At 41.4% G+C, this 18,758-nt stretch overlaps 1 protein-coding gene across 2 annotated transcripts in view; it reads right to left on the bottom strand.

The window, feature by feature from the left end:
• The window catches only part of LOC124593699 (graves disease carrier protein-like), a 207,493-nt gene that overhangs the window by 100,767 nt on the left and 87,968 nt on the right, over positions 1-18,758 (bottom strand). For both annotated transcript variants that reach the window (XM_047132003.1, XM_047132002.1), the window contains exon 4: positions 14,971-15,156. In XM_047132003.1, the coding sequence (XP_046987959.1) occupies positions 14,971-15,156 (186 nt within the window). The remainder of the gene's footprint in view (positions 1-14,970; positions 15,157-18,758) is intronic.

The following is an 18,758-nucleotide window of genomic DNA, read 5'->3' as shown; positions in this document are numbered from 1 at the left end:
ATGGGACCGAAGGAAAGCTTGGTTTAAGGTAATAAGGATGAAGCAAAACATTTGTCATTTAAACTACAGGAGGATTCGGATCTTTTGTGTGTGTTGTAAGTTCAATATGTTAAGATGAAACTGTTTTACAGAATAGAGGAGACCACAATTTTGCCATTCATGAGAAATGAATCCAGAATAACCACCACAGGCGAAATAAATGATTTGCAAGCGAAAGGTAACTTAAAGGAACGAAATGGGTAAGAAAATGTAAAATAATCTGTATAAGGAAAATATTTTTACCCCGCTCAGAGTCATCTATGTGATTAATTCTTGCGATAACGTAATTTTAGATGAAATTTTCTTACTGTTTTATGTGTGAATATATGAGTATGATAAATGTATAATTGCGAGTCTCTTATCAGGTGTGTCAACTGGTATAAATGTTTTGGTGTGTAAATAACCATTGTTCTTTTTACTGTGTATGTTTAAGGAAAGTTTCTCCATATTTATCATGTGACAAGACATATGCGGCGAGCGTCAGGAAGAGGACGAATTAGAACAATGTTGTAGTGGTGTAAACACTTTGTTGAAGTAGCATTGAAGTAGCTTGTTGTATTAAGTAGTAGTGGATAGAAGTAGAATTTTGAGTAATACATGTTTATGGGTAGTTAGTTTGTAGTATAGACAACAGGTGTGCGTGTGTGTGTGTGTGTGTGTGTGTGTGTGTGTGTGTGTGTAAATAACATGTGAACCCTATGCTGCCCTGACCTATACTTGCACAAGGCATAATCCTATTCATTTTAGTGAATTAATAAGTAGCATTTGATTTATTAAAGCGGAAGTGAACCACATTAGTGATGTGGATTTAGTTATTATATTGTCAGTTCATTTAATTTTTATGTTTATAGTGTCAAGTCATTTCACTTTTATTTTTTATATTGTCAAGTCATTTAAATTTTATTTTTATATTGTCGATTCATCTAACTTTTTTTATTTAAAAAAAATTAAGTCACACTTTTGTTCTTAAAAATTGTGAAAGACAATACTAAGTGGTATTATGTATGACATTTTGTAATCACACAACTATGATGAACAATTTCTGTGAATGCAGTTGAGAACGTGAAAGCGAACCGGCTAAACTCTTACGTGACAGCGGGAGCAGCGAGGAGGAGGGCTAGTTGTAAACTGGCGGGTTTCCCAGCAGGACACACTGTCAACCGGGCCACTTCGGGAGCGCGGTCGACCACAAAAGAGGGGTACGCGGGAAACACTTTCCCTCGCACCTGGAGCTAATGGCCGGCCGCATCAGTGCGACCCTCCGTGGAGGCGATGACCTGAGATGGCCGAGCGGTCCACCGTGCGGAAATCCATCTGCTGGCAACGCACCACACGCACGCGACCGTGACGAGACGGCCGCGGTGAAACGACAAAAGACAGGAGATAAAGGGGCGTGGAGCCTTTTGACAGGTACTGTCCAGAGAAACTTGCAGACGTCAACGACGACTATCAACATTTCCTGGCGGATGCCCACTGTCAAGCGGCAGTAAATCATAGTGCGATGTTCTCTGGTAGCTAAGGGTGGCACAAAGAAGAGCCATTAAGTGTCATCCTTGCCCAGGAATATCAACCCGGCGTGTCAAACGAGAATACCGCACGAATTTGACAACACAAACATGGAACCAAATCGAGATGTACGTGACACAGGCCACCGAGAGGAACTTCATGAGAGGGCAGAGGCGGCGGGATTGCACGCAACAGATGGACAAAAATCCCTACTGACAGCTGCGGCGACGAACCCCCCCGCCCCTCATATTGTGCCTCGGAACAGTGGAACTACTGAGTGTGTCAGTGAACAGTGATTATACGGTTCTTAGTTCAATGCATATACGTGTGTTTCTGTCAGAAACTTTTACTCATGTGTTTTGCAGGGGTTCGATTTATTGGTGTTTATTAGACTGACTCTTGTATTTTGCAGGTGTTCTATTTATTGTTTTTTTTAGACTTCGACTCTTGTATTTTGCAGGTGTTTCATTTATTGGTTTTTTTTAGACGTTGACTATTGTACTTTCAGAGCTGTTTTATTGATCAATGTTTGTTCTTGTGTTATGTATTAGATTTGTGATATTTTGTTTCGTAAATTCATTCCTGTGGCATTGCTTCGTTTATCAGTCAGATAGCTATTCATTCTCATTGGACTGTGATCAATTAGCCTTTGCATGGGGCATTTTTATAGTGAGGAACCCCTTAAGGGTAACAATCACATAATTCATTGTAGTTTCAGTATAACAACACAGTGATCATTGTTTGCTAACTAACTGAAATATAGTAGAGTGATTAAATTAGTGCCACAAAGTTATTTTAATTCTACAAATTATTAGTTTTATACGATATAGAATTTTTTTGCGATAAACACTTTGTAAAACATGTTTTTTTCTCTTATCTTTTTTTTTTTGCTTTTGCGGATTGTGCATTGTAATGTTCTGATTTACAATACTGATGTTATTTTCATGTTTTTTTTAATTGCTGTGGCACCTTTGCTATTTTCATAAATTTTACTTGTTGATAAACAGTCATAAATTTTCCTGTGATCAGTTGGCTATAGTAATGAACAGATACTGGTGAACTCCATAAGGGTAACCAGAAATTGTTTTCATATTAATGACACAGCAACCATTGTTTTTACTTGCTGACCGAATTAGGTCTACACTATCTTTTAAATAGGTGTCATATATTGTTTTTTCTCTTTGAAATTGGTGGATTCTAAAGATGTGTTGAAATTATTGTGTTTTAGCAAGTAGCTGGTGACCTTTTGCCTTTTCTTTACATTTTTGGTTTAAGTTGGGTGTGAGAAGCCTGCTTGGGAATGTCCTAGCATGGCCAGAAAATTCCCTGCACAGTCTTTTCTCGGAGCGTTGGGGTTATGAAAGGTCTCTGTTGGATTCCTTTCATGTTAATTTCTTAAATCTGTTGTCATTTACGGCATAAATTCATCTTCTAAATTGACCGTGGCGTTTCTGACTATCTGGGAGGAGACTGAGTAGTGGAGCGTGTTACTTTTACACGTAAACAAGAACGATTTGTCACACTACTACACTTTAAAACACAGTTTATATGTAATTCATGTCATACAGTCTCATACGGAACCTACATCCGCTTTCTTTTGTATGCTGTATATGATAAGATACTGTCATCCCCCTTTCCTTCTGTGTGAGAGGATGAATGAGCAAATGTATTTCTAGTTGCATGCTGGATGGTAGCAGACAAGCCTGTCTGCTAGAGAACAGTAGGACCAACGTCGGAATAGGTAGCTACACTTTCTAAAAGCAAAGAGGTTTCTATCCTTAGTACGGTCCTGTACATCCCTTGTCATGTTGGTATAGGAAGCTGCCTCCTGGTCACTTCCGCTTTTGTATACGGAAGCACCCTTGGTAGGAGGCCAGGTGAGTCAGTCCGCGGCGAGCGTCTGAAGTGGTAAGATCTCCGGCTAAGCGCGTGTCTGCTAAGTCTGTAGGACAATGGATTTCTTAAGATCAGCCTAACTGAAAATTTAATCACCTTTATTTCAGGTTTAGCCCTAAAATATCTAATGTTATCTTAAATTGCAACGCAGTGTAATTCGCGTGTGAAGTTCAGCATATCTTCCGGTAGTTGCTTTCTCACTACTTTGTAAGTAAAGTGGAAACACATGTTGATCAGTAACTCTAACTAGCATCATCAATCTTCAATGCGAATGTGCGTGAGATTATAACGTCTCGTCTTGACAATATTTTTCAATATAGCAACTTTTCTTTATGTTCAACCCACGTGGGTTGTACTTTGTGAGACCAGTACCACGTGCTTATACAATTGTTTGACCCATCAGGTTAATAGTAAGACGATAGTAACCAGTTCGAGGTTTTTCTTTTGTAAATTGCTTTTCGATCTAATTTATTTTAATTATCAAAATTATTGTGGAGTTACACTCTTTGTGTAAACCAAGTTGACCAGGTGAAGCATGTGGTGAAATCATCAAAGTAGCCCTCAGTTATTCTTTTCGGGAAGATTTCACAGACAGTTAGTATGAACTTAGTATACCAGTGTGTGGTAATTACATGACGGACAGGATTGTGCTAGGAACGTAACTTCTTTGGGTGAAAATTGAATCGGTTGGTTGTGGTTGATTTCCTCTTGCATATGCTTCAATGTTTTTCGTGTGTTATTTTATGAATGCAGTGTTGTATGCAGTCTCCCAATCTTGGCTCCATATTTGATGTGTTCCGTAAGATTACAATCTCACATTTTCACAATCCTAAATAAGGCACCAGTTTAGTTATGAATCAAGTTTAAGATGCTGAAATTTCAATGATCAATGTTAAAATAAATTTCCAAATATAAACTGATTTATTTCTTTTTATTTAAATTCTCTTTTTATATATATACCACCGGTTGTCATATGACTATTAAAAGATTATAATTAATGTTAGTCTGGTTGGGAATTTGGTAAGCTAGACTGGATATCTGGTGAAACAGTTGCGCAGTAATGCAAGGTTAACTTCCACAGACAGCTCACAGCTTTTAACCCGCTTTTATTGTCTATCAGCACCGCTTTCATAGCAAATTAAAGCAACAACATTACACGGCCATTAGAAAAGTATATTAAGATATACTGTCCGAAAGAACAGATACCATTAATATTCTTGCAGCTCTCGAAAAATGAAATTACAATGAAATCCAGACCATTAGCTACTTACAGGCATTGATAAATATCAGCGGGGACAGTTGAAAATGTGTCCCCCGCCAAGGACTCGAACCTGGGATCTCCTGCTTACATCCGACTGAGCCACTGAGGACACAGCAAACAGTGCAACTGCAGAACTTATCTCTGGCACACTTCCCTTGAGACCCACATTTCCAACTTACTGTCCACACACTACATTTATAGTGCCCCTACCCACTATACTCATTACTCGCGGCAGTCAATCTAACGATTCCCGTAGGAGTTTGAGCAAATGGTTCAAATGTCTCTGAGCACCTTGGGACTTAACTTCTGAGGTCATCAGTCCCCTAGAACTTAGAACTACTTAAACCTAACTAACCCAAGGATATCACACACATCCATGCCCGAGGCAGGTTCGAACCTGCGACCGTAGCGGTCGCGCGGTTCCAGACTGTAGCGCCTAGAACCGCTCGGCCACCCTGGCCGGCTGAGTTTGAGCAATGTGAATGCATCCGCACTGAAAAAGATCACTGGCCGGTAAACCTTATCTAAAGAAGATGGTATCTGTTCTTTCAGACATGTCCGAAAATGTGGAAATGTGGGTCTCACGGGAAGCGTGACAGAGATAAGTCCCTGCAGTCGCACTATCCTCTGCGTCCTCGGTGGCTCAGTCGGATAGAGCGTCTGCCATGTAAGCGGGAGATTCCGGGTTCGAGTCCCGATCAGGACACACATTCTGAACTGTCCCCGTTGATATTTATCAACGCCTGTAAGCAGTTAATGGTCTAGATTTCATTATAATTTCATTAGAAAAGTAAGTCGCCGCGGCGAACGAGCGCTCCTCTCTCGTCCACTGCATGATCGCTAATAATCTAAACTTTTTTTAAGAAAGTTAGGTCCAGCCATTTCGAATGCGTTAATCGCCTCACAACAACGAATAATGGCCGCCGAGTGACGCGCTTTTCAAATAAGGATGTCCCCGCGCCGTATCCTGTATAATGCTCAAAACGTGTAGCGGGAAGAACAATAAATTTTACTGGTTACAATAATTAGTACTTTCATCTGATCTAACTTGTTGTTGTTGTTGTTGTTGTTGTCTTCAGTCCTGAGACTGGTTTGATGCAGCTCTCCATGCTACTCTATCCTATGCAAGCTTCTTCACCTCCCAGTACTTACTGCAACCTACATCCTTATGAATCTGCTTAGTGTATTCATCTCTTGGTCTCCCTCTACAATTTTTACCCTCCACGCTGCCCTCTAATGCTAAATTTGTGATCCCTTGATGCCTCCAAACATGTCCTACCAACCGGTCCCTTCTTCTAGTCAAGTTGTGCCACAAACTTCTCTTCTCCCCAATCCTATTCAATACTTCCTCATTAGTTATGTGATCTACCCATTTAATATTCAGCATTCTTCTGTAGCACCACATTTCAAAAGCTGCTATTCTCTTCTTGTCCGAACTATTTATCGTCCATGTTTCACTTCCATACATGGCTACACTCCATACAAATACTTTCAGAAACGACTTCCTTGCACTTAAATCTATACTCGATGTTAACAAATTTCTCTTCTTCAGAAACGATTTCCTTGCCATTGCCAGTCTACATTTTATATCCTCTCTACTTCGACCATCATCAGTTATTTTACTCCCTAAATAGCAAAACTCCTTTACTACTATAAGTGTCTCATTTCCTAATCTAATTCCCTCAGCGTCACCCGATTTAATTTGACTACATTCAATTATCCTCGTCTTGCTTTTGTTGATGTTCATCTTATATCCTCCTTTCAAGACACTGTCCATTCCGTTCAACTGCTCTTCCAAGTCCTCTGCTGTCTCTGACAGAATTACAGTGTCATCGGCGAACTCAACGATTTTATTTCTTCACCATGAATTTTAATACCTACTCCGAATTTTTCTTTTGTTTCCTTTACTGCTTGCTCAATATACAGATTGAATAACATCGGGGAGAGGCTACAACCCTGTCTCACTCCCTTCCCAACCACTGCTTCCCTTTCATGCCCATCGACTCTTGTAACTGCCATCTGGTTTCTGTACAAATTGTAAATAGCCTTACGCTCCCTGTATTTTACCCCTGCCACCTTCAGAATTTAAAAGAGAGTATTCCAGTTAACATAGTCAAAAGCTTTCTCTAAGTCTACAAATGCTAGAAACGTAGGTTTTCCTTTTCTTAATCTTTCTTCTAAGATAAGTTGTAAGGTTAGTATTGCCTCACGTGTTCCAACATTTCTACGGAATCCAAACTGATCTTCCCCGAGGTCCGCTTCTACCAGTTTTTCCATTCGTCTGTAAAGAATTCGCGTTTGTATTTTGCAGCTGTGACTTATTAAACTGATAGTTCGGCAATTTTCACATCTGTCAACACCTGCTTTCTTTGGGATTGGAATTATTATATTCTTCTTGAAGTCTGAGGGTATTTCGCCTGTCTCATACATCTTGCTCATCAGATGGTAGAGTTTTGTCAGGACTGGCTCTCCCAAAGCCGTCAGTAGTTCTAATGGCATGTTGTCTACTTCCGGGGCCTTGTTTCGACTCAGGTCTTTCAGTGCTCTGTCAAACTCTTCACGCAGTATCTTATCTCCCATTTCGTCTTCATCTACATCCTCTTCCATTTCCATAATATTGTCCTCAAGTACATCGCCCTTGTATAAACCCTCTATATACTCCTTCCACCTTTACGCCTTCCTTTCTTTGCTTAGAACTGGGTTTCCACCTGAGCTCTTGATATTCATACAAGTGGTTCTCTTCTCTCCAAAGGTCTCTTTAATTTTCCTGTAGGCAGTATCTATCTTACCCCTAGTGAGATAAGCTTCTACATCCTTACATTTGTCCTCTAGCCATCCCTGCTTAGCCATTTTGCACTTCCTGTAGATCTCATTTTTGAGACGTTTGTATTCCTTTTTGCCTGCTTCATTTACTGCATTTTTATATTTTCTCCTTTCATCAATTAAATTCAATATTTCTTCTGTTACCCAAGGAGTTCTACTAGCCCTCGTCTTTTTACCTACTTGATCCTCTGCTGCCTTCACTACTTCATCCCTCAGAGCTACCCATTCTTCTTCTACTGTAATTCTTTCCCCCATTCCTGTCAATTGTTCCCTTATGCTCCCCCTGAAACTCTCTACAACCTCTGGTTTAATCAGTTTATCCAGGTCCCATCTCCTTAAATTAGCACCTTTTTGTAGTTTCTTCAGTTTTAATCTACAGCTCATAACCAATAGATTGTGGTCAGAGTCCACATCTGCCCCTGGAAATGTCTTACAATTTGAAACCTGATTCCTAAATCTCTGCCTCACCATTATATAATCTATCTGATACCTTTTAGTATCTCCAGGATTCTTCCATGTATACAACCTTCTTTTATGATTCTTGAACCAAGTATTAGCTATGATTAAGTTACGCTCTGTGCAAAATTCTACCAGACGGCTTCCTCTTTCATTTCTTCCCCCCAATCCATATTCACCTACTACGTTTCCTTCTCTCCCTTTTCCTACTGACGAATTCCAGTCACCTATGACTGTTAAATTTTCGTCTCCCTTCACTACCTGAATAATTTCTTTTATCTCATCATACATTTCATCAATTTCATCATCTGCAGAGCTAGTTGGCATATAAACTTGTATTACTGTAGTAGGCATGGGCTTTGTGTCTATCTTGGCCACAATAACGCGTTCACTATGATGTTTGTAGTTGCTTACCCGCACTCCTATTTTTTTTATTCATTATTAAACCTACTCCTGCATTACCCTTATTTGATTTTGTATTTATAACCCTGTATTCACCTGACCAAAAGTCTTGTTCCTTCTGCCACCGAACTTCACTAATTCCCACTATATCTAACTTTAACCTATCCATTTCCCTTTTTAAATTTTCTAACCTACCTGCCCGATTAAGGGATCTGACATTCCACGCTCCGATCCGTAGAACGCCAGTTTTCTTTCTCCTGATAACGACGTCCTCTTGAGTAGTTCCCGCACGGAGATCCGAATGGGGGACTATTTTACCTCCGGAATATTTTACCCAAGAGGACGCCATCATCATTTAATCATACAGTAAAGCTGCATGCCCTCGGGAAAAATTACGGCTGTAGTTTCCCCTTGCTTTCAGCCGTTCGCGGAACCAGCACAGCAAGGCCGTTTTGGTTAATGTTACAAGGCCAGATCAGTCAATCATCCTGACTGTTGCCCGTGCAACTACTGAAAAGGCTGCTGCCCCTCTTCAGGAACCACACGTTTGTCTGGCCTCTCAAGAGATACCCCTCCGTTGTGGTTGCACCTACGGTACGGCCACCCGTTTCGCTGAGACACGCAAGCCTCCGCACCAACGGCAAGGTCCATGTTTCATGGGGGGGGGGGGGGGGGGGGGGGAATCTAACTTACTAATTATTAATAACATTACTCTATATATACATGGTCTCACCATCTTTAACGACTGTGTCTACCAGTTTATCGACAAATATCCCCAAGGTATACTCTGTGGTATTCATTATTACCTAAAATGTGAAACACTTAATCGAAATTTAAATTGGAGACGTACGAGAAATCATAGAGGCCACTGAAGAAATAATTGTGAGCTGAATGGAGAAGCTAACACAAGAATGCAGTTGCAGTGGTACTTGTGGCAGTGATTATGCAGAATGAAACACAAAGTGTCTCAAACCTTTGGGGTCAAATTGAACCAGGTGATGGTGGGTCCACAACTAATTATACTGTGACTGGGAACAAATGATCGGAAATGCATATTTATTGTGACATTGACGTACACAGCGTACACCGCATAACAACAACGAAGCTGATAGTAATTGTTCGAAGTGACGGCCGACAGGCTCAATGCATGCATGGAAATGACTCTCGTAAGTTAATATCCACCAGAGATTAATCACTTCCAATTAGGATGACGCCTGTTGGAAAAGCGTTCTCTGTACATTCATGTTGCTTTACGGATTCTACCACTGTCGTGACGAGTAACGTTCCATCTTTGACTACGTGTCATGCACTGTACGCAGTCACACACCTCATCATGGACACATCATGCATTGTTTAACGTAATGGACATCTGACACCAGGGACAGTGATGTGCGTGCGGCACAAGTTAACGCGCCGGTGCGATGCATGCGGTCGTCATATGATACTCGTGCTACGAGCTAAGTTGTGTACAGTATGTTTGTTTGGTGGCCATGGGTGTACACTGTTTATCACCCACTGGCTGTTCTCGTGAACAACAGACACCCGACATCCTTGCGAGAGTGTGCCAGGACTGCTTGCGCAGTTGCAACACATGCACTGACAAGGGGAGACCACGACGTTTGGAACGCGGATTTACTTCAAACTTCGTACACTCGTTGTACTCTATTAGGACAACAAAACGTGTAAGCAGTAGCGCGTACTTCTCAAGCGTTATTGAGAAAATCGTAAGACAATTTCGGTCGTCAAATATATACCTGTGCGTGGCCGTTTTCACTATGAAGCGGCGGCAGCTGAGTGGGTACCGTTCAAGCCCCGTAATCGCTGGATCGAGTCCTGCTCGTCAGTTTTTTGTTTTTTTGTTTCTAACACAGTCACTTTCTTTACTGTTTACATTACAGTTGATATAATGAGAGAAATACATGTAATCGGATGAACTTTTATAAATTTACAATGTCATTTGGCATTCTACAAATTTTTATTATCACAAATAATGTAATATTCATGACTATCGACTAGTAAACGACCAAACACATAAAGTGATACTGAAAATGTATGCTTGTCCGTGTCTTCAAAATTGTTCGTATTTAATCGAAAAAGAACGAGAAATTGCTTCTAGTGAAGACGCGTTAAAATACACTCGATACTGCATGATCAATTATCAGCGCCGATATTTGAGGAAATGCTGCGTTATGCATGGTTTGCTTCCAAATTATCAGCTGAAAAAGACGTTTTTGAAAATGTTAACGAGGTTTGTTTTTACACGGAAAACCTTAAAAAGACCTTGTGTATGCGGAAACAGCATTTATTCAGTGCAGTTGGTGCCGTTAAACTTTATGTTTTGTATGTTTTTACGAAAAATACCGTCCTGCCATTGTACTCGTAATGTAGAAAGCGACGATTAATTGTACATCTTTCGAAAGACGTCTGTGCCTGTCAAAACTTGGAGGTAACAAGTCGTTTCGGGCTCCTTCCAGGAATAAGGGAGTTCTCATACATTTTCACTATCACCTTATGCGTTTGGTCGTTTACTAATCGATAGTTATGAATATTATATTATTTGTGATAATAAAAATTTGTAGACTGCCAAATAACATTGTAAATTTAATAAAAGTTCATCCGATTACACGTATTTTTCCCATTATATCAATTGTAATATAAATAGTAAAGAAAATGACTGTGATAAAAATTAAAAAAGTGAGGAACGGGACTCGATCCAGCGATTACGAGGCTCGAACGCTACCCACTCAGCTGCCGCCGCTTCATGGTAAAAACGGCCACGCGCAGGTATATATTTGACGACCGAAATTATCTTGCGATTTTCTCAATAACGCTTGAGAAGTACGCGCTACTGCTTACACGTTTTGTTGTCCTAATAGAGTACTACGAGTGTATGAAGTTTGAAGTAAATCCGCGTTCCAAACGTCGTGGCCTCCCCTTGTGAGATTGGTGGTCGTCGCTTTGAAGAATTACTGTGAGCAACGTTGTTGTTACGCAGCGTGCACTTCGTATTTCCGTAATGCAATAAATATACATGTTCGACCACTGGTTCCCTATCTTAATGTAACTGGTTGTAGATCCACTATCACCTGTTTCAATTTTGGTTCCCTATCTTAATGTAACTGGTTGTGGATCCACTATCACCTGTTTCAATTTGACCCAAAATGTTTGAGGCACACTGTATAGCTAGGCAGTGCTTCAAAAACAGTGTAGGTATCTATCATGTCTCTATTCTGGGGCTATGCATCATCTTGAGGTGGGTCTTGTACGCTTCTGTTATACCAAACAACAAACGTTTCTCCAGTGGTTCATTTGCAACACACCCTTACTGCAACTATTTACCAGATGGCAACACTGTGTTTTTCAAGTAGTCAATCAACTCTATAAAAATTTAACTACCCTTGAAGCACAACGAAATAAGAAAAGCGACAGCGCAATACTATACACTGTGAAGCTCAATCTGTCGACTTGAGTGTACCTACGCGACGGTCATTTCTTGCACCACATTATAGCAATTAAATTATCAGTCGCCATCCTCGCAGTGATCCTACCAGTTACTGCAAAGACGGCATGTCACGAGATAAAGATCCTAGCGCTGAAAATTGTCAAGCTATTTTGGTTTTTCCTATCTCTAACCCTTAACCTCACTTAAATCTTTTACGACGCTGTTTGAATGTCTACACACGTCAGTTGCGCTGTATTTATGGTAGTTGTTTCTCCAAGAGAAATGCGCGATTTCACCTCAAGTGGGTATAGGTCAGGGCCGAGCTCACCGGAAGTTACCTGCCGGATGTGACGCTGTAACGGCGTCGCACGGTTCGCGTGCTGGCTGGTGGTCACAGGTCACAGCGGCCAGATGGCAGTGGCCTGATACGGCGCAGCCACAGAATACTAAAAATCTTTCGTCCGCAGATGAATTGTGACAAGTAAAACAACACGGCCACGTCTTTCCTATTAGGAGCAGAAGCAAAAGAGAGCCCCTTTTCGAATCATCTGTAAATGTATGTAATATTTCGAGCACATTTCTGTAGTATGTGACTCGATTAAATGAAATTGATGTGCACAGCGAAAACTTACTTGTTCTGAATAAGTACTTCTATTTCTCTTCTGATATTACTGATATTTCAGAACAACTTATGCGTCATATCACGAGTGGTACAAACCTCATCTGCAGTAAGGCACATAAAAAGCAAATTTACCGCCAATCATGTAATGATCCAACTAAGACATAATCTGAGATTTGCTGTATTTCTACTATTAAACGTGTAAATAAAATTAGGTGCATCTTAAAAGCTTTTACACATTACTCCAGTCTAGGGTCTGATTCGAACAAAACTTTGGTACAATTGCATCGACTACGACGTATCAGGCTGTTCAGTCGTAACGAAAAATGAGTAAGTGTAAGAGGCAGAATAATATGTGATCACATCTCCACAGGAAGATATGTAGGACTCCTTGAATACTGAACCTTTCCAACAAACCGTACGACCATGTACGTAATACTAGAGCACCTAACATTGTATTACAGGACCAACAGATGCGCACTGGTCGAACTGTAGCAACTAGCAACCGTGATACTGTTACATGCCTGGCAGATTGAATCCACCTTGATCATCGAACTGTCGGACCTACATGTCGGGGAGAAAGAAGACGAAAAACGACGCACCACGAAGGAATTATCCGAATAGGTCGGAAATTGGTAGATGTTATATCCTGAAATAGGAATTCCATTGTTAAATGTAGATGAGAGAGTGGGTAGGCGGAAAGAGTACACTGAAGGCCGCTGTCACCAGACGGTGACGTGTAAGAAGAAACATGAGTAAATATAGAAGAGATAGGGGATCTAGTATTAGAATCAGAATTAAAAACAGCTTTCGAAGACTTGATCGAATAAGGCATGAGGCACAGATAACATTAGATCAAAATTTCTAAAATCATTAGGGGAAGTGGCAACGAAACGACTATTCGCGTCGATGTGTAGAACATATGAGTCTGGCAATATACAATCCGACTTTCGGAAAAGCATCATCCACACAATTCCGAAGACTGCAAGAGGCGACAAGTGCGAGAATTATCACACAATCAGCTCCACAGCTCACGCATCCGAGTTGTCGAAAAGAATAATACACAGAAGACTGGAAAAGAAAATTGAGGATGAGTTAGATAACAATCAGTTTGTCTTTAGAAAAGGTAAAGGCGACAGAGAGGGAATTCTGACGTTGTGGTTGATAATGGAAGGAAGACTACAGAAAAATCAAGACATGTTCATCGAATTTGTTGACCTGGAAAAAGCATTCGACAATGAAGACTGGGACAAGGCGTTCTAAATTCTCAGAATAACAGTGGAAAGCTATACGAAAAGACGGGTAATATACAATATCTACAAGAGTCAAGAGGGAACAATAAGAGTGAAAGACCAAGAACGAAGTGCTCTATTTAAAAGCGAGTTACAGAGGGAAGTAGTCTTTCGTCCCTGCTGTTGAATCTATACATCGAAGAAGCAATGGCAGAAAGAAAAGAAAGATTCAAAAGTGGACTTAAAATTAAGGCGAAAGGATCTCAATGTTAAGATTCGCTGATGACATTCCTACTCTCGGTGAAAGTGATGAGTTACATGATGTGCTTTATGGAATGAACAGTCTAGTGAGTACAGAATATTGATTGAGAGTGAATCGAAGAAAGACGAAAGCAATGAGAACTAGCAGAAATGAGAACAGCAGCAACTTAACATCAGGATTGGTGATCACGAAGTAGATGAAGTTAAGGAATACTGCTAACCTAGACAGCAAAGTAACTCATCACGGACGGAGCAAGGATGACATAAAAAGCACACCAACACTGGAAAAAAGGGCATTCTTGGCCAAGAGGAGTTTGCTAGCATCAAACATAAGGCTTAATTTGAAGAAGAAATTTCTGAGAACATACGTTTGGAGCACAGTGTTGAATGGCAGTGAGACATTGACGGTGGGAAAATCGGAAAAGAAGAGAATCTAAGCATTTGAGATGTAGTGCTACACAAGAAAGAATGTTGAAAATTAGGTGGATTGATAAAGTAAGGAATGAGGAGGTTTTCCGCAGAATCGGCGAGGAAAGGAGTACATGGAAAACAATGAACAAGAAGAAGGGACAGGATGGCAGGGCAGCCGATACGACGTCACGGAATAACTTCCATGTTACTAGAGGGACCTGTAGAGGGTAAAACGACTAGAGGAAAACAGATACTGGAATACATCCAGCAAATAATTGAGGAAGTAGGTTCGTTGCAAGTGCTACTCTAAGACGAAGATGTTAGCACAGGAAAGGAATTCGTGGTGGGCTGCATCAAACCAGTCAGAAGACAGATAAAAAAGAGTCATTTATGGATCTGTTACTCGGGTGACACCCATGACTAGTCCACATTCGATGTCACTGAGTTCTGCTGACCACCCCACTCTGCTATTATTGCTTCTCTACTGAAAATACCCCTCGTCTCCATTTACACTGCCAGGACCGCTTCTCGTAACTTCTGGTGGTCAAAGGTCATACAGTGTAAGGTCATATAGGCAAGTTCTATTAATCAAAACAAAACAGATGTGAGTGCTGAGGAGTACCTCCTTGAAGATGGAGAGCGCGGTGTGCAAGATGCCGGTGTAGACGTGCTCGCCAGTCACCTGGAAGGCGAGCCTCGCTCGTATCGTGTCCAGCGGGTAGGTGAGTGCCACGGCCGTCACCCCGGCGCAAGACCCCGCCACGAACTTGGCCGCGTGGTGCCCGGGGCCCAGCAGCGAGGTCAGCGCCTGCAACCGACCAGCGATCGCTGTAGCACGCAGCTCAGATGAATGCCTTCTGTGCTGGGAGGAAGCAGTCCTTCCTCTCACACCCTTCTGCCCCACTGCTACTGGTGGATAACTTTGTAGTTCACTTCGTTTTTACATTCATATAATACAATGAGGTGACGAAAGTTATGAGATAGCGTTATGCAGATAAACAGATGAGGGTAGTATCGCGTACACAAGGTATAAAAGGGCAGTGCATTGGAGAAGGTGTCATTTGTACTTTACCTCGAAGAAAACGATCTATTGACAAACAGTCAACACGGATTAAGGAAACATCGTTCTTGTGAAACAGAACTAGCTCTTTACTCGCATGAAGTGTTGAGCGCTATTGACAAGGGATTTCAAATTGATCTCGTATTTCTGGACTTCCGGAAGGCTTTTGACACTGTACCACACAACCGGCTTGTAGTGAAATTGCTTACTTATGGAGTATCGTCTCAGTTATGTGATTGGATTCGTGACCTCCTCTCAGAGACGTCACAGTTCATAGTAATTGACGGAAAGTCATCGAGTAAAACACGCGTGATTTCTGGCGTTCCCCAATTTAGTGTTGTAGGCTCCTTGCTGTTCCTTATCTATATAAACGATTTGAGAGACAATCCGAGCAGCCGTCTTAGGTTGTTTGTAGATGACGCTGACGTTCATCGACTAGTAAAGTACAAGTATCAAAACAAATTGCAAAACGATTTAGAAAAGATATTTGTATGGTATAAAATTGGCAATTGACCACAAATAACGAAAAGTGTGAGCTCATTCACATGAGTGCTAATAGGAATCCGTCAAACTTCGGTTACATGATAAATCAGTCAAATCTAAAGGCCATAAATTCAACTAAAGACTTAGGAATTACAATTACGAACCACTTAAATTGGAAGTAATACACAGAAAATGTTGTGGGGAAGTAGGGAAGGCTAACCAAAGACCTAGTTTTATTGGCAGGACAATTAGAAAATGTAACAGAGATACTAAAGAGACTGCCTACACTACGCTTGTCCGTCCTCTTTTGGAATACTGCTGCGCCGTTTGGGATCCTTACCAGTTAGGATTGACTGAATACATCGAGAAAGTTCAAAGAAGGAGAGCACGTATTGTATTCTCGCGAAATAGCTGAGAGAATGTGACTCAAATAAAACAGGATTTGGGGAGGACAACATCGAAACAAAGGCGTTTGTCGTTGAGGAAAAATCTTCTCACGAAATTTCAGTCACCAACTTTCTCCTCCGAATGCGAAAATATTTTGTCGACGCCGACCAACATAGGCAGAAAGGATCATCATAATAAAATAAGGGAAAACACAGCCCGCACGGAAAGATATAGGCGTTCGTTTTTTTCCGCGCACTTAAATGTGATTTCCAGAGTATCCATGTAGATGCAGATGTCGATGCAGCAGGCAGCTCAGAATAATGACTTCTGTGTTCGGAGAAACAGTCCTTCCTATCGCTCCCTTTTGCCCCACGGCTGCGATGGGTAACTTCGTGGCTCACTTCTTTTTCACATTCAGTTAATACAATGAGGTGTCAAAAGTCATGGGATGACACATATATAGATGGCGATAGTATCGCGTACACAAGGTGTAAGAGGGCAGTGCATTGGCGCAGATGTCGTTTGCAGTCAGGTGATTCAAGTGAAAATGTTTCCGACGTGACTGCGGCCGCACGACGGGAATTAACATATTTTGAACGAGGAAAACATTACATTTCGGAAGTAGTTAGGGAATTCAATATTCCGAGATCCACAGTGTCAAGCGTGTGGCGAGAATACCAAATTTCAGGCAGTACCTCTCACCACGGACAACGCAGAGGCCGACGGCCTTCACTAACGAGCGAGAGCAGCGACATTTGCGTAGAGTTGTCAGTGCTAACAGACAAGCAACACTGCGTGAAGTAACAGTAGAAACCAACGAGGGACGTACGACGAACGGATTCGTTAGGACATTGCGGCGAAATTGGGTATTAATGGGCTATGGCAGCAGACCACCGAAGCGAGTGTCTTCGCTAACAGCACGACATCGCCTGCAACGCTTCTCCTGTACTCGTGATTATATCGTCTGGACCCTAGATGACCGGAAAACTGTGACCTGGTCAGACGAGTCCCGATTTCAGTTGGTAAGAGCTGATGGTAGGGGTTCGAGTGTGAAGCAGACCGTACGAAAGCCGGCAGCGGTGGTCTCGCGGTTCTAGGCGCGCAGTCCGGAACCGTGCGACTGCTACGGTCGCAGGTTCGAATCCTGCCTCGGGCATGGATGTATGTGATGCCCTTAGGTTAGTTAGGTTTAAGTAGTTCTAAGTTCTAGGGGACTGATGATTATAGCAGTTGAGTCCCATAGTGCCCAGAGCCATTTGAACCATTTTGGCCAGACCGTACGAAGCCATGGACCCAACTTGTCAACAAGGCACTATGGAAGCTGGTGGTGGTTCCGTAATGGTGTGGGCTGTATTTACACGGAGTGGACTGGGTCCTCTGGTCCAATTAAACCGATCATTGACTGGAAATGGTGATGTTCGGCTACCAAGAGACCACTTACTACGAGAAGACTTCGTCTACCAAAACTAGTATGAAGTTTCCGGTCCTTTCACCACAGCAGATTGTACCAAAAACGGCGCGCTTTCGAGAGATCCTAAATGTGCCAGTGCTTTGAAGCAGCTTGTCTTCATAGCACTTACGCTACAATATAAATAACACCGAACACAGAGTTCAGCTCTATATGAATTAATCCAATATAGTGCCACGAAGTCCTGCTTGTAATACTGAACCTGTAGCTCATTGGCTACGTTACTCTCCGCTAGGCAAAAATATTACTTGGCACATTCTTCCTTTCAGACTTTGCACTGCAGTGGAACATGAAATTCCACGCTGTGACATGATGTACCTTATTCATAATAACTATGTCTTCAAGTACTAAAATGCGTTTTTTGTTATCAATCACATCGCTTTTTAATGACTTAATATTCGTCGGTGGAGGCATTCTACAGTAATGGAAATCAGTATAAAGACATGGAAATTTGTAAGAAAATTAACATTGACGGTTTGAAAAGTTGTCTACAGTGTATATGCAATAGTATGAGAGCCAGTATACCGACAAATGTAGTTAAACGGTATCGCATTTGATGTTAGCAGTATAGGATATAAGAAGACACCAGCGATGCAGGTGGTAAAGGTGGAATTCGATATAAAGGCAGTTGGTTCTCTGCGATGTTAGTTTGTGTATATGCCTTTATTGCAGATAGGAAATTGAAATCTTTGTGACAGTACGTGTTGTGTACATAAACCACGATTGTGCCGATGTCACGCGGAAAACAGTTATCATTTGATGAAAAAAATACAAATCGGTGTGTACAAGGAAATGGGACACACTAATCGTCAGGTCGCCACAAAGCTGAACTTTTCAAATGCAGTGACTGATAATTACGTCAGATTGGGCGTACGATATGGACACATAGGAAAATATGGGCAAAGTAGAAAATAATCTAAGGCATCAAAACGGCTAAATTTGTGCAAAGCAAGGTCCACAAACCGTTATAATTCTAAACTTGTTGTTGGTTCACAGTTGCCAATAACTGCCA

The sequence above is a fragment of the Schistocerca americana genome, chromosome 2 (assembly GCF_021461395.2).
Source record: "Schistocerca americana isolate TAMUIC-IGC-003095 chromosome 2, iqSchAmer2.1, whole genome shotgun sequence".
NCBI classification, from domain to species: Eukaryota; Metazoa; Arthropoda; class Insecta; order Orthoptera; family Acrididae; genus Schistocerca; species Schistocerca americana.
This window is presented reverse-complemented; position numbering and strand designations above follow the sequence as displayed.